This window comes from Triturus cristatus, unplaced genomic scaffold (assembly GCF_964204655.1).
Source record: "Triturus cristatus unplaced genomic scaffold, aTriCri1.1 SCAFFOLD_326, whole genome shotgun sequence".
Lineage (NCBI taxonomy): Eukaryota > Metazoa > Chordata > Amphibia > Caudata > Salamandridae > Triturus > Triturus cristatus.
Genome location: NW_028187707.1, coordinates 309,903 through 326,666, shown reverse-complemented (window position 1 = coordinate 326,666; position 16,764 = coordinate 309,903). Strand labels below are relative to the sequence as shown.

The following is a 16,764-nucleotide window of genomic DNA, read 5'->3' as shown; positions in this document are numbered from 1 at the left end:
GTATGTTTAATGCCAGTTGCCACATTCTTTGTAAAGCTCCCACTTTGGTTTCCAGCCACTTCTGCAGACTTACACTGTGCACACCTCCAGCTCACATAAAGGACTTTGAGTGCTATTGTGGGCGCTAGTGGTTATGACCTTTTTTATTGTTATTTTTACAAGCTGGGGAAACAAATTCATAAAAAAATGCACACAAGTACATATTTATCCTTGCCTGGAAAATAAAATAGTGCATTTTGTACAGGTTATACTGCAATCTCTCTGATGAGGGTGAATGGGAGGAGAAGCAGGTCTTCCAGAAGCATCTGCCTCTTTTCTCCAGCCCCCTTGGTTGGCATGCGGAGTGGAAGTGGGAACATGTCCTTAGGAAATGCATTCCATGTCAATTTTGTTCACCTGAAGAGAAGAAGTGGAGAAGTGATCTCTTATCTCCAACAGCAAACAGCATGCTTGGGCAGGCAGGAAACACTTTTCATGAAGCAAATAGAATTGCTGTAGTGTGCCATGTTCTTTTCTTTTTTTTAAAATAGGTATATTAATATATATGTATATATTTAGATTTATTAAGCTAACATGTGAATGTGAGTGAGTGAAAGTGAAGACAGGGGAGTGTGAAAGTGTGATTATGCGCAGGGAGCATTGGCCATCTGTGCTTGTTCAGATGGGAGAATGTAGACTGTTACATATCTAAGTATTGTAGATTACAGCACTTGTCATTTGTTGAACTACGTTCTATTAGTACTCTTTAGCTATTTTTAAACAATAAATTGCTATTTTACACAAAGCTTATTGACTATTCAATGAAAATGAAGTATCACTCATCTCGATTGTGAATTGAGAGTTGAATCAAACTGGTGTGGATATAAAAAGTGTTTTTTTTCTTGTGGTATGTTTAATGCCAGTTGCCACATTCTTTGTAAAGCTCCCACTTTGGTTTCCAGCCACTTCTGCAGACTTACACTGTGCACACCTCCAGCTCACATAAAGGACTTTGAGTGCTATTGTGGGCGCTAGTGGTTATGACCTTTTTTATTGTTATTTTTACAAGCTGGGGAAACAAATTCATAAAAAAATGCACACAAGTACATATTTATCCTTGCCTGGAAAATAAAATAGTGCATTTTGTACAGGTTATACTGCAATCTCTCTGATGAGGGTGAATGGGAGGAGAAGCAGGTCTTCCAGAAGCATCTGCCTCTTTTCTCCAGCCCCCTTGGTTGGCATGCGGAGTGGAAGTGGGAACATGTCCTTAGGAAATGCATTCCATGTCAATTTTGTTCACCTGAAGAGAAGAAGTGGAGAAGTGATCTCTTATCTCCAACAGCAAACAGCATGCTTGGGCAGGCAGGAAACACTTTTCATGAAGCAAATAGAATTGCTGTAGTGTGCCATGTTCTTTTCTTTTTTTTAAAATAGGTATATTAATATATATGTATATATTTAGATTTATTAAGCTAACATGCGTTTTTCAGAAAACAAAAATTCCAGTTTTTGAGACTCTCCTCTCCTTTCTCCAAAGAAATGTTCCAGTTTCAGTCTCATTTTGGGCCCTAAACTTCGGTTTCTTTAATAGAGACGCCTCCCCTCAGCTGCTGGTCCTGATCCACATTATATTTGGTGGAGCTGAAGGTGGTTGAGGGCACGAAAGGAGTATGATGTGGTGGGGAAAGACTATGGCCAAGCCTCCCTCTGTATGCTCTTCTTTCAAATCCCACTGTGGAATTCAACAATGCAGAAGAATCTTCTACAACCTCGGTAAGACCTGGAGGAGAAAAAATAAACATTGTTAAATACTTGGTCTTGGATGCAGTAACTCACATTTTGCTTTACCCAACACCATCTTTAGGCAGAATCTGAAAGGTTAGCCACAAGCTCTCCATCTTTATGGTGAGCCAGCCCAAGTGAGTCCTTTGTAGGTAGGTTTTAATCTACAGTATCTACAGTATCAAAACAAATCCACAGGAAGGATAGCATCAGAAGCAAATTGTCCATATTACACTTGGTGTCAGGTCATGTTCTTACAATGACTGCCATTGATTATGAGATGGTCCAGCCCAAAAGCTTGTATATTCCTCATTTACACCTCACAATCCAGTGTAAACTGTTTCACCAATGCAAGGAGTAGCCCTAATGTCAAAATACACATCTCTTAACAACAAGGGGTTAAACTGGGTTCCAGATGCAAAACAAGAGGCTATCGTACTCTTTTGCCCCATCAGCTGCCAAATACCCTTGGGACTCTACCACAGCCCAATGCCATTGATGCCTCTTGCAGTGTTGGTGCAGTTCTTCCCAATCTGGCTTCAGAAAACTTGGTTGGAAGTCCTAAACCTTGTATATCTTAGGAGAAGGGGTATCGGGATACTGGCAACCCCTTGCAAAAATAGTCCTTCTCTGCCATGTCATTTTTGCTGATTCAAATGTAAGAAGTGGGCCTACTGATGTTAATTGTATCACTGTGACTTACAGAACTAAATGTAGTCTTGTAAATGCTTGGTCAACTGCAAATGTTTATAGATATTATTTCCTGGATCACTCCACACTGCAAATGTTACTAAGCTATCACTAAACATATTTTTAAAGGGAATATAACATTTGGAAGAAGTCCAATACAATATTATAACTAGGTTTCAACCACCACTTAGTCAAGGAGTCCAGTTCACAGGACCAGAAGGATGGAAGGGCTGGCGAGGAACCTGCGGTTAGATAGATAATCTACCATAAAGAGCATTTCAGAAGGTCATTAACTTTTTCTTCTGCTAGATACTTCTAACTGCAGCTTTCTCATCTTATGAATAGATACCACAGTAATACTTCCAAGACATGGATTAGTAAATTGTCTCAAACCAAAAAATCATGGTAGGCAGAGCAGGTAAAGTGCCCATCTTGATGGACTTGGGTGTTCAGACAATAGTGCTTTGTGAATGTATAGAGTGATGTGTATGTTGTAGGTTGGCAAATGTCCAGAACAGACACTCCACAAGTCAACGCAGTTGTAGCAGCCTTGGCTCTGGTGATGCGAGCCTGCCAGCTTTGTGAAGGTCCCTTCTTGGCCAGTGCATGGCAGATTTTGATAGAGAGAACAATCCAGCATGAAATGGTTACCTTCTCCACTGCCTTGCCCTTCTTTGCTTCAGCAAATCCAACAAGACCTGACCATCTACACAATGTTCTCTGGTATGATTGTTGTAAAAACATTTAGATTCTAGCCATGGAGATTTTCCTCCTTCTTAGAAGGGTGAAGTGGAATGAAAAAATCCAAGAGGGTGAACTTTGGCTTGACTGGAAAAGGAGTTACTGCTTTCAGTAGAAAGGAGGCCCAGGTTCTCAGAACCAGTTTGCCTTGGAAAAACTTAGTATACAGCAGGTTGATGGAGAGGACCTGTATCTCTCTCTCCGGCTGCACCCATGTAATGGTGAAGAGAAAAACTGTATTTAGGATGATAAAGCGTAGAGGAAAACTGTGCTGTTACTCCCGTTCTTTTAAAATCTATAAACATAAATATATTTAAAATACAACATTGTTTCAATTGCAGCAATCTTTATAATTAAATCAGTTATCTAAAAACTACCTGTACTTTTATATGAATGAAAGAAGAAAAGGATTTTTTATGCCAATACCGCAAACCCACACATGCCCACTATTTGTCTTAACCATCGTGAACAATCAATCACACTTTTTCTGCCATACTCTACTCGAAGAGTCATGGGGTAGCATATACCTCTTTTCTCACATGTATTCTATAGTACATAAATATCTACACCACTCCATTCAAGAGATATATAGAATGATATATTGTAACTTACTTGAGGCGATGGTAAATAAATCTGCCCCAGAAACATCCAAAGCACTTCATGTAAAGAGGTCCCGATTTATCCATGAAGTGCTTTTGATTGATTGTTGTATTTTAAATATATTTAGAGATTTTAAAAGAACGGGAGTAACAATACCACTGTCTTGAGAAAGAAGGTGCTACATGAATATTCCTTCTAAACACGTCAACTCTTTTACTGTAGCCACAAATTTGTCTGTATGAACATTGCCTTAGATGTATATGAATTGCAAGGCACTAGGGTTTATGTTGTTACATTCGATTTTCGATTGTGGCAATTGATGACAAAGGTTACTGTCTGTTTTTAAACTCTCGTGCAATATTCTTGGATCGTACTATGATGAATTAGTTTTAATATTGAATGTATTGTAATTGCTCCATTGTGATTTTTTTGATAGTTTTTTTATTGTGTAATGTTTTGAGAAGCTAATTGTTTTAATAAATTTCAACCTTCATTCCACTAACTATAGGTTTTTGTGCCAATACGTAACAGATGCAAGGTTGGAGGTGGTCGGTAATATTGGACCTGAATAAATGTGACTTTGACTACGAGTGAGAGCTAAGGTGTGGATAGTAAATATTCCCAGAGGACGTCTTTGTACAAACATTTCTTGTTTGAACCCCAGTCTTTTGGGTTACCAAGGGTTCCTCTTTCCTTTTATATATTTTGTTGTGGCAGCCTGTGCAGGGCCAGCTCAGCTCATTGCCTTAAACCTTTTAGAGGAGTTGGTAACTGAGATATTCAGACAACACCCAAGCACAGATAAGCCAGTTTCTTTTTGGACAACGTCTGAACCCTTGGATGTGGAGCTAAAAAAAACAACAGTTTGAGAAAGTGAGAACATCTGTAATTTTGGACATGTTTTGATTATAAAGTGCCCAGTTCACATAAAGTGTTTGCGGGAGGGCGGTAAGGAATCTGCAGTTAGATACACCATACAACAGAAAGAGCGTTACCAAAGGAAATAACTTTTTCTTCTTTATACTTATAACCGCAGATTCCGCACCTATAGAATAGATACCAAAGTAATACCTTCAACGTGGTGGGACTGTGAAATGACTCAGATCACAAAGACCTGCAGGACCAAACAGCCAAAATGCCCTTCCCGGTTGACGTGGCTGGCAAGGCAGTAGTGTATCATTAACATTTGCACGGATGCCCACGTTGCAGCAAGACAGTTATCCAGGATAGGCACCCCATGTGCCAATGCAGTAGTAGCACCCTTAGCTCTGATTGAAGGGGCCCTCAACCCTTCTGGAGGCTGCTTCTTGGCCACCATGTAGCAGACCTTAATACAGAGGCCTATCCACTGGGACAAAGTACTTTTCTGGACTACTTTGCCCCCGATAACCCCAGAAGTAGCTGATCATCCACCAATGGTCTTTGGTACGATCGATGTAAAAGCAGGGTACTCTGTTGGAGTCCAGACAATGGAGTCTCTCTTCTTGTGTGGATTGAGGTGGGGCAAAGAATGTCAGAAGAATGATGAACTCTCCAACATGAAAGGAAGTCACAAGTTTTAGTAGAAAGTTCTAGACGCCAGTTTGTCCAGACAGGAAGGTGGTGTAAGGCTGCTTGACTGATCAAGCTTAAAGCTCACTCATGGTGCAAGCTGGGACTATCATGGTAAGAAAGACCGTCTTCAGGGTCAGGAGACATAGAGGACAGCTGTGCAAAAAAAAGGAAGACAATTAAGAAAGTAAGGATCAAATTAAGGTCCAATGTGCCAACACAGAGGAATTAGGGGGAACACAGGTAGACCCAATCTTTGAGAAATCGCATCACAACAGATGATCAGAACAATGATGGTAGATCCAGTAAATACAAAAAGGCTGAAAGGAAAGACAGATAGCCTTCAACTGGGCCCATCCTTGCTGGGCCAAAGATAAAATAAAGAGCAATACATCTGACAGTTTGGCCAGCAATTGGTCACACTACAGGCACCACACCAGGCAACAAATGTGTTGCAGCGTCCAGCATACTAAGACTTTGTAGGACAAAATGGCTGCAGGGTTCACTCCCACTACATCTTGAGGGAGACAGAATCTTGTCAACTGGTGGAGTTCAATCTCCACGCATGGAGGTATACATTGCCTGGGTGCAAAACGCTGCCCTGTGCTGCGACATAAGATTCTCCCAAGCAGCTGACTGATTGGAGGATGGATGTTCGTGCCCAAAGATTCTAGGGACCACACTCTCCTGGTCCAATCCAGAGTCACTAGAATGACTTGGGCTAGTTTTCCTGATCTTGTTCAGGACTCAGGGTATAAGAGGTAGCAGCGGGAAGGCAAACAGGAGTCCTGTGCTCCACTCTAGGCAGACTGTTTCATACAGAGTCTTTTTGGGAACTCCAGTATGCAAAAATGCTGACATTGGACATTCTCTGCAAAGGCAAATTGATCAATCTAAGGTTCTCCCCATTGCTGGACGATGCCCTGAGCCACATGTGGGTGTAACTGCCCTTTAGTGTTCCACTAGGCGTTGCTGACTGACTGCATCTGCCCTGGCGTTTATAGATCCCATCAAGTGGTGCACAGTCGGGGAAATGTCCTTATAATTTAACCAGTTCCAGAGGTAAAGGGCCTTCTGTCACAGAGCCCAGTACCCCACCCGCCCTGCTTCTTGCAATACCGTGAGGACCTGAACCAGCCTACCTTGATGGACGTCAGGCAGGCATTCAACGCCAGGCGAATGGCCAGCAACTCCAGCACGTTGATGTGGAGATAGGGCTCTGCCGGAGACCAGAGTCATCTAATCTCCACCTCTCCCAGATGAGCTACCCAGCCCAGCAGTGGCTCGTTTGTCACCAACAACACCGCTAGGTGGGGTAGGGACAGGGTTAGCTGCTGGTTCAAATGTGGCAAAGCAGCCACTACTGATCCTCTGCAGTCTCCCCTGAAACTGAGATGGAAACTGACAAGGCACCCTTGGTGCTGGGCCCATTCAGATATCAGATCCAACTGCAGAGCACACATGTGCCATCTTGCATGGCCGATTAACAGGATGCAGGACCACGCCATCACCTTCATGAATACCAAAGGGGCAATGTAGAAGCCGAATAGGATCATGGCAAACTGAAAATGTTTGTGGCCCACCCTGAACTGCTGATAGCGCCTGTGGGCCTGCAGGGCCAAGACATGGAAATAGGCACCCTGCATGTCTAACACTACCATTCAGTCTCCTGCATCCAGGGTGCATAGAACCTGGGCCAGCGAAAGCATCTTGGATTTGTCTTTCCGCAGGAATAAATTGAGAGTTTGAGATCAAACATATGACAAAAACGTGCACCATTTTTGGCATTAGGAAATAATGGTAGTAACACCCAGTTCTGATCTCTAAGCAGGGGCACTCTTTATGGCTCCTTTTTCCAAAAAGACTGAACTTGCTGTAGCAAAATTAACAAATGGCCTTTCGAGAGCTGCTCTGATGTTTACTTAAATTTGACAGCCACCATCCACAAGTACTAAAGAAGAACTTATTTTCGGACAATTCTTAAGAATCAGATGAATCTGTTCTACCATCTCTAGATAAGATAAACAAGCATCAGAGTTGTCTAAAAAGCTGACTACATGTAAATAACCATGAAATATTGTAAAGAAACGCAAAAACGAGAACATTATAGCAATCGCCAGGATCTCTAAAATTCATCCTACTCCACAAAATCAGAAAATAACATGTCATGACTTTCTCTGCTACCTCCAATCAGGTGACAATAAACAAAAACATTGGAAGATTCTCAATACAGTGGCAAGAATTGGCAGTTTCTCCTGTTTTCATTCAAATGAGTGAAAAGCTTCAGGAATTTACCAGTGCCCACCGGAGCCAGCACAGAACCAGACTAAAGCTACAACAACATTATGGGGAGTTCCAAATGTAATCAGATGCTATCCCTGTGGCAGATGTAGCATCTCCCCTTTCATTACTGTTACCAAAACTATTGATCTAGGATTAGACAAGACATTTCAAATCAGATCACATACCAATTGTAACACGGACAATATGATCTATGTAATCATATGCCCCTGCAGTCTTTGCTACATAGGTATGATATCTAGAGAGATCTGCATTCACATTGGAGAGCATAGAAGTAGTTTCAGACACCAACATAATACCAGGATGAGAGCACATTTCCTCGAACGTCAACATAGTGACAATGATCTTAGGTGGGTCACTCCAGCGATGATGATCTCCAACAATAACTATACCCCTACCCAAAGGTTATAACTTATTAAGGAGCAAAGGTGTATGTACTACATTTAAACAAACATTTAGGGTCTGAATGATGAAATGCCATGGATACAAGTGGGTGCCTCATAAGCAAGACCGATTGCAATATCAGGACAGGATAGTAATATGTGATCTGGAGCTCTTGACGCTAGCAATGATTCCCATACGTTAGCTGACTTTAACAACACGCAGACCCGCCACACAAACATGACTATATCCACGACGGGGAGCCAGTGTTGGGTGATGCGTCATGTCATTGGACGCCAAGAACAAGTCTGGCTGCTGTGTTCTGGATGGTCTGGACTTTGCCTAGCAGGGATTTGTTGATTCCAGCTTATAGGGCATTTCCTTAGTCCAGTCTGCTTGTAATGAGTGCATGGGTGACGGTCTTTCTGGATTCGGGGTCGTTCCACTTGAAGGTCTTGCGGAGGGTGTTGAAGCAGGAGGAGGTGGCGGCGTTGATCTGGTGGGTCATAGTGAGGGAGGAGTCGAGTATGATGCTGAGTTTCTGGGTGTGATCCATGGGGGTGGGGGGGTTGCCGAATGCGGTGGGCCACCAGATGTTGTCCCAGGCTGAGGGGGTGGGGACGAGGACTTCTGTCTTCTCCGAGTTGAGCTTCAGACAGCTGCTGCTCATCCAGGCTGCGACGTCATTCATTCCTTCCTTGAAGCGGAGCCTGGTGTATTTGTGAGGGAGCAGATGAGCTGGGTGTCGTTGGCATAGGATACTATGCTAAGTTCATGCTGTCTGACGGCGGCGGGCGGGGCCATGTAGATGTTAAAAAGCGTAGGACTGAACGATGATTTTTGGTGTACTCCGCAGTTGATCTCTGTGGGTTCAGAGAGAAAAGGCATGAGTCTGATCCTTCGGGTTCTGCTGGCGAGAAATAAGCGGAGCCAGTGGAAGGTAGTTCCCTGTATGCTGGCGTCGTGGAGTCTGGCTGCGAGAGAGCGGTGAGAGGCGGTGTCGAAGGCTGCGGAGAGGTCTAGTAGGATGAGAGCCACAGTGTGGCCTTGGTCAAGGAGTGTGCAGAGGTCGTCTGTGGCAGAGAGGAGGGCAGTTTCAGTGCTGTGGTTACTGCAGAATCCAGATTGGGAAGAGTTGAGGATGGTGTTCTTTTCGATTAAGTTTGTCATCTGGGCGTTGACGATCTTCTCGGTGACTTTTGCTGCAAAGGGAAGGAGAGAGATGGGGCAGACGTTTTACAGGTCCGTTTGGTCCGCAGAGGGTTTTTTGGGGTGGGGCTTGACTTCTGCATGCTTCCAGTCTTCGGGGAAAGTGCCAGTTTGGAAGGTGGCATTGATGGTGCGTTGTAACTCAGGTGCCATGGCGGCAGTGGCTATGTGGAAGATGTGCGGCGGGCATGGGTCCGTGGGGGCTCCTGAGTGAGTGCTCTTCATGGTTGTGGCGATGTCTTCGTTGGTGACCGGGGTCCAGGCAGTGATGGTGGGTTAGCTGACATTGCTAGATGGAAAGGTAGTTTCTGGAATTTGTTCGCTTAAGTTGTCGTAAAGGGTCTTGATTTTCAGTTGGAAGCATGTTTCAGAGGTCCTAGCAGGGTGCGACATCCATGGCCTCGCTGGGGGTTTGGTGAGTTGCTGTATGATGCTGAAGAGTTCCTTCGAGTTGCTGGAGTTAGTTAGGGTTTTGTTCCGGATCAAGGTCAATTTGGTGGATCTTATGAGTTGGTGGTATTCGGTCATGGCGTTCTTGTAGGTGGTCTGGTCTTCAGTGGTTTTGCTGTTCCTCCATCGTTTTTTGAGGCGTCTGCAGGTGCGTCTCAATTCTGAAGGTTGGTGGTGAACCAGGTGGCCTTCAGCGGGCGTTGTCTGTCGGGTTTGCGGAGGGGTGCGAGTTTGTCTGCGCAGTTGGTGATCCACCGGTGTAGTTCAGTGGCTGCAAAGTTTGTGTTGGTCGAGGTGGAAGACGGTCATGGATGAGTGTGGAATTGAGGTGCTCCTCTGTGACCTTGCTCCTGTACCTTCGCAGAGGGTGAGGAGTGGGTTTGTGAGCGGTGGAAGTGTTGAACAAGAAATGTAAGCAGTGGTGGTCTTTCCAGAGGGGCTGCATGGAGTGGCTGAAGTGGACGTTGTCCCCTCTTGCGAAGATGATGTTAAGGGTGTGTCCTGTCTTGAGGGTAGGGGTGCTGACAAGCTTCTTCAGTCCGATGTTGGTGAGGTTGTCTAGTAGGGCGGTGGAGTCGGGGTTGCTGAGGTTATTGAGGTGGAAGTTCAGGTCTCCGATTAGTATGTAGTCCAAGAAGGTGATGGGCTGAGGTACGATGAGGTCGGTGATGGCAGTGTTGAATGAGGCACGGGGACCGGGGGGTCTGTAGGTGAGGGTGCCACAAAACGTTGTTCTGGGGCTGGTCAGGATCTTGAAGTGAAGGTGTTCGGTGATGGAGGGGGAGTTACTTGTGCTGGGGGTGGAGAGTTGGAGGGAGCTCTTCTGTGCGATAGCGAGTCTTCCTCCTGGGCAGTTGGGGCTGTCCTTCCGCTAGATCTTGTATCCGTCAGGGAGGGTGGTGGGGATGGCGGGGCGGAGGAGCCGTTGGTCAAGGTTTCCGTGAAGAAGGCAACGTCTGGCGGAAGGGTGTCAAGGAGGTCCCAGATTTCTACAGCATGTCTGTGCAGCGAGCGCATGTTGAGGGGGATGCACTTCAGGGCTTCAGTGGGGCTGATGTCTGGTGTGGGTTCGGCGGTCGTAGGGGTGGGGAAGGCGGTGAAGGATTGTCAGCAGTGTCGGCAGGAGAACTGGCTGTGGGTGGTACTCGGCATAGACAGCTGGTAGTTGTTGTTCCTTCTGGGGTGGAGTGCGAGGATGGCAGCTGAGTCGTAGCTGTGGGAGGTCGGAGAACCAGGGTTTCTGGTGCTGGTCACCGTCAGCCGCAGAAGGGCACAGACGGGCTTGCCACTATTAAATAGGGGAGGGGAAAGGGAAGCAGAGCTATGAGGTGGGAGCAGGAACGGCAGGGAGGGAGGGGCCACGAGGCAGCAGCGGCAGAAAAAGGGCAGTGAAAACAGGCACGGAGGAAAAGAAACAAAGGGCACAGGCACAACAACGAGAAAAAGGGGCAAAAACAAAACGAACAAAACAGAGTCACAGAAAATAGACAGAATCACAGAAAATAGACCAACACCAGGCACAACAAATGAGAGACAGACAGAAGGAGGTCAATGGGCACAAAACGCGACAGCCAACAGCGTGCCTCGAACACCTACCGGCGAGGAGTAGGCGGCAGTGGCACAACAGCGTAACTGCAGGGGCAGAGAGCAGGGACTCTGGCCAGGAGTGTTCACTACTTCAACCACTTGAGCCTATGTCGGTATACAAAGGTATTACATTCATTCAACTTTAGGAGCTTACAAAAGTGTCCTACTGCTTAGGTTACCATCATGTTATGAGTGGGTTACATCATAATGCTGTATGTCTGACACCATGCACTGGAGACGTGTGGGATCCGGGCAGGGCACGTCATGCACACAGGATTCGCACTAATAGAAAAGATCTGCATATCAGTCAGATATCATCCAGAAGCACAACACAAGTAGGAACATGGATGGCATGCCTTCTTGGGGACTCAAGTTTATTTTTACCTGTTGGTTCTCTAAAACTTCATTACTTTAAACAACTCATTCTACTTTAGTGAGACTACTACAACAAACCTCATATTTCTTAACATTACAATGTGTGATTACAGGGCTCCTTTTGTACTTCCTTCCATGGGGCCCATTACAGTACCTATTAGGGGTAAGATGAATTAATGCGCATGATATATAAACAAGCCACACTCGAGCAGCACTGTGCACAGTGAGGTCTATGCATTTATTCATGTAACACATGTTTGCAATGATGGGTGTGTCTATGCAGCACATATATTTGCACAAAAACATGTGCACAAAGTATTTATGACCAACCAATCGCAATAATCAGTTATACAGGTGTGTGTTTCATTTCTTATGACTTGTATTTCCACAGGTTCCCAAACAGAGAGGACTGGATTCCGAATGTTCAGTATAAAGATCTTGTGTATAAATGTGTGTGCATGTGAATGAATGTGAAAGGATCCCTCACAACACCATAGGTTCCATATATAGGGCCAAATTGGGCTAAACTATGGGCAGCAGGAATCCAAGTCCTGAAGAAAGCACTGTACCTCGCATGAGGCTGGAGAAATACCGCTGAAACATGAAGTTAGAGTTGAAGCTGAAGCAGGTTCAGGAGGCACAGACAGCACTAAGGATGGACTCTATGGCAGAGCAATTTGTCTTTTTTATCACTTTTTTCTATTTTTTTGTTGATTCTTATTAGAGCTTTGCTCACAGTGTGCTAGGTACAAGTCTCCCAACAAACCCACAGAGCCCACAACTAGGTCCACGTCACGGTTCCCAGAGTTTCCCAGGGCTGGAGTGACTCCTGCCCAACTCAATGAATTCTAAGATGCCATGCCCTCCATCTTTGTTCCGATGGCTCTCTCTCTGGCCCAACTGAGCCGAGAGGTGCTCCTGCTGGATTACCATGGGTGGGTCTGCCCTCAACACCAGCCGAGCCCTCTGGATCCATCTCCAGATGCAGACTGACCCCCTTCACCAGTGCCTTCACCATTCCTGGTCCCAGTACAATCTACGTTGTCTTTGGCGCCACTTCCAGAGGAACCTCTTCTCCTCTCTGACTCCGAGACGATGATGCTCGACATTAACACCGGTGATTTTCCAGGTCCAGTATGATTCCTGGTGAGTATTATAAGGTGGGGAATTTGTGGTTGGAAGCCTATATTAGAAACTGGAGGCTAAACATTAGGCGTGTATCCTCAATTTGATTCGTTAGAGCAGCCTAAGCACAGCAAACAGTAATGTGGACAACTGTTGGCTTCACTGAAGCACTAGTATGCTCAGACAAAAGCAAAACTCCATCAGTGAGCACAGAAGGTAAAGCAATATAAGAGAGCCTAGCATACCAATTTGTATTTGAAAAATAAAATCACATTCTGAAAATCTCCAACCTCCCCATTAAATTCTCGGTTTTTGTTTGTGCATTAACGAAACTTTCATAATTTTTGTCGTTTTTTTGCTTTATACTTATTTTTGTATCTTTCGGCATTCTTTTGAGTTTCAGGTGTTTAGGTGGGGGTCCTTCAGATTCCAATTGTGGTTCATTAAGAACCCACGGAAGTCAAGAGTCAAGAACTGCTGAGCTAGTGTGAGGAGTGCTCCTCTTGCGTGCGTCTTTTGTTGCTGAAACAGCTTGGGTAGAAAAATAAATTGAATTACATAAAAAAGAGTAAACAATCTTAGGGTGAAGTTTGGCTTGTTTGCTTTACCACCTTGATCTTGTGAACTTGAAGGTATAGTTTTTGAATGGTTAGTATCCGTAGTTCACTTACTAACTATGCATATGACGCGATTGCTGTGAGATGCTTTGAGCACAACTCATCTCAATAAAGAGACTGTGAACCACAGTAGAGGTGAATCTGTTCCTGTAATGCCCAAAATTTCTTCTGAATGGGAAAAGCTGTTGCTCTGGGTATATCTACCTCCGGCCAAGAAATATCATGTTCTGCAAAGGATTGGGGTTCTAGGATTTTTTCATATGAACAGCGAAATCAAGTGAAAATCAGATGCAGATAGCCTGGTTTGTGGCATTCTAGCTTTGTTGGAATGAGTTTCCTTTTATCAGCCAGACGTCCAAGTAAAGGTACACATATATCATGCTGACTATCCCAAAAAAGTAGTCTGAACAATAATGGATGTTCCCATCACAAACCAGAGATAATTGCTATTGTCCTTTTTAGTAGGCTGTTGAAGTCAGCATAATTGAGGTCTACTGTTGCCATTGAGTCTTCTTTGAACATCGGCATTGCCTCTCTTAAGTTGCCAATTTGATCATTCTATTTCTGACAATCTGTTTAAGATTCTTTGATCCAATATTGGTTTTAAGGTGAGATCTTGTTTGGTTATGAGGAAATAAACCTAATAAATTCCCTTTCTTTTTCCTTTTTGGTACCTTTTCTAAAGCTCATTTAATCAACATTTCATCCACTTCTTCTTGAAGAACCTTGGTGTTCTTTTGTATAATTTTATTTTGGTTGTATACTACCCTACTAGCTTTGGCTTTCTCTTCCTGTACCAAAATGGTGGTATATTTTTAATTTCTCTGACAGGTGTTGAATCAACTGTTCCTCCACTGAGCTGTTGCTCTTTCCATCTTCCACCCGCGGCATCCAGATGCTTGCTGTCCTTGATGAGGTTGGAAGGGTCAAGGGGGGGCTATGGATGCTGTAGTGTTCTCCCTTTTAAAGCAGTGGTGAGAAGAAGAGTCTGGTAGTAAATTATGCTTGATGTATGCTGGGTCTCAATGCAGATGGTTTATATTTTTGTCAACCCTCATCGTTGCCCCGTCAATATCTCGCTACCCTGCTAAATCACTCGATATCAGAGTGACAAGTACTGGTTTTTCCTCTGTAGAAGTAATATTACCAGAAGAAAACAGGATTATTCATGTTTTAGCCACACCTTGCAAGGTGTGAGATAATCTCCTGATAGGGCATGGGACAATCCTAAGTCATCATGTGGGGATGCTTTAGAGGGTAAGTCTGCTTCAATTTCCTGCTAAAGGTCCTTTTGAAAGAGCAGTTGTGTGTCTTCGTAATAATGATTATGTGCTTGCTCCTATTGTTCTTCCTGTGGCGCAGGAGATGCTCGCAGGATACAGCTTCCACTTACTCATCAAACTGCTCTCTTAAGTTTTTATGTCCTGTCTTGGAAGTTTATTTTTGTTTGAGGTTTTTAGCCCTATAATCTTTGAAAGATTTTCCTTTTAAGGAATCGCAAGTCTGTCCAAAAAAAGCTCTTGCAGTGGCAGGAATGTGTTTTAACTTAATAAAATCATTAAAAACAATTATTTGACTACGTTCCCCCATGCAGCAAGAAAGACAGTGGGCCAGATGTACGACTACATCATTTAGCGACTCACAAATTGCGCTCAATTGCGTGTCACAATTTGCGAGTCGCTAAATGTCATGTACAACAGTGTCTGAGACACTGTTAGCGATTCCTAATTGGGTCGCAAATTGCATGCCTCATGCATATTAATGAGGCACTCGCAATTTGCGACCCCATTAGCAATGGCTTGCCCTCCCAGGTATGGTGGCCTGCTGGGCTCAGCAGACCTCCATGTCCGGGACCGCTTATAAATAAAAGTGTTTTTTTTTATGCAGACCGTTTTCTTTAAAGTAAAACGGGATGCATTTAAAAAAAGCAAAAATGAAACGTTTTTGTTTAATTTTTTAAGGGCAGGTAGAGGTCCCTGGGACCACTGCCTGCCCCTAAAGAATATTTTCCCGTGCATTCGCAAAGGGGAAGGGGTCCCCTGGGGACCCCTTCCCACTTGTGATTGCTTAAACACCCTCTTGAAGAAGGGTTGTACATCTGACCCAGTGGCCTTTGCATTAATCTCATCCAGACTGGACTATTGCAATAGTCTATATGCAGGTGCCACAAAACAGATTTTTCAGAAGCTGCTCTTAAAGCCCTTCACTGGTTGCCAGTACATAGGAGGATTTTGTTGAACATTATCTTGTTCACTTTTAGAGCTTATAGAGTGTTTGGGCCAAAATATCTAGTTTCCAGATTCATCCATTACACTACCTCTCGGACCTTGAGATCCTCATCTCCCAATTTTCTCACCCATCCTACCTTTAGGTGTAAGACCATGGGTAGCAAATCTATTGCTGTCCTGGGGACCAAGGCCTGGAATCAACTCCATAGACATCTGAGATTTTTTTACTCTGAACCTCTTTTTAAGAAACTTCTGTGAACCTGGATCTTCACGGCCTCTGATCAATTGTGTCACGCACTAATTTGATGATATTTATGTTCTTCTCTTATTCCTGTTGTTGTGGACTCTGCCTTTGCCTGATCAGTGCCAGGATGCTTTTCTGGGAGCGACAGATGCGCTTTACAAATGCAATAGTCATTCATTCCTCTTTATTGGTGCCCAGAGGATTTTTGTCGGGGCCAACTTGTTAAATTCTTTGTTTGTCGACATCGATTCTTCAACATCAGAACAGTACTCCATCATTTGGATGTGGTGACTATGAAGTTTCTGTCGCCGCAATTGGATTTTTTGGTTTTAGGGACGACCAGAAGTTTAGCAGCTGCTAAGCGAAGAGATCTGATGGGCGTGTAAGCCAGAAAGGCTTTCTTTAAGTATTCCGGACCTGTATTGAGAATTACCTTGAAGGTAATACAAAGAGCTTTAAATTCCGTTCTACTTCTTATGGGCAGCCAATGGAGCGGTCGCACCACATTAGAGATGGTCTTGAACTTGGGAGTACCAGACAGCATCCTGGCTGCTGCGTTCTGTACCAACTACAGCCTGCATTAATTAACAGGCTGTTGCAGTAGTCAACATTAGACATGACCAGAGCACCGCTTAACTTTCTTCTGGTATTGGCTGGCACAAAAGGTAACAATTTCTTTATCATTATTAACAGATAAAAGGATGAGGAGAGCACAGCGTTCGCGTGATGTAGAAAAGATAATCTGTCATCAAAAATGACACCCAAGTTCCTGGACCTTTTGACAGGGATTGGGTGTAATCCCAAATTATCTGGCCACCAGGATGGAGACCATCCTGGGGAAAGATTTCCATAGACCAGTACTTATGTCTTGGTTGAGTTAAATATGAGACAGTGATTTGAC

General features: G+C 44.2%; 1 protein-coding gene across 1 annotated transcript in view; it reads right to left on the bottom strand.

The window, feature by feature from the left end:
* Window positions 1-1,022: 1,022 nt before the first annotated feature.
* LOC146770883 (rho guanine nucleotide exchange factor 11-like) overlaps window positions 1,023-16,764 on the bottom strand; it is a 304,352-nt gene continuing 288,610 nt past the window's right edge. The window contains exon 19 of the mRNA XM_085640387.1: window positions 1,023-1,762. Coding sequence (XP_085496513.1) covers window positions 1,551-1,762 — 212 coding nt within the window. The 3' untranslated portion in view covers window positions 1,023-1,550. The remainder of the gene's footprint in view (window positions 1,763-16,764) is intronic.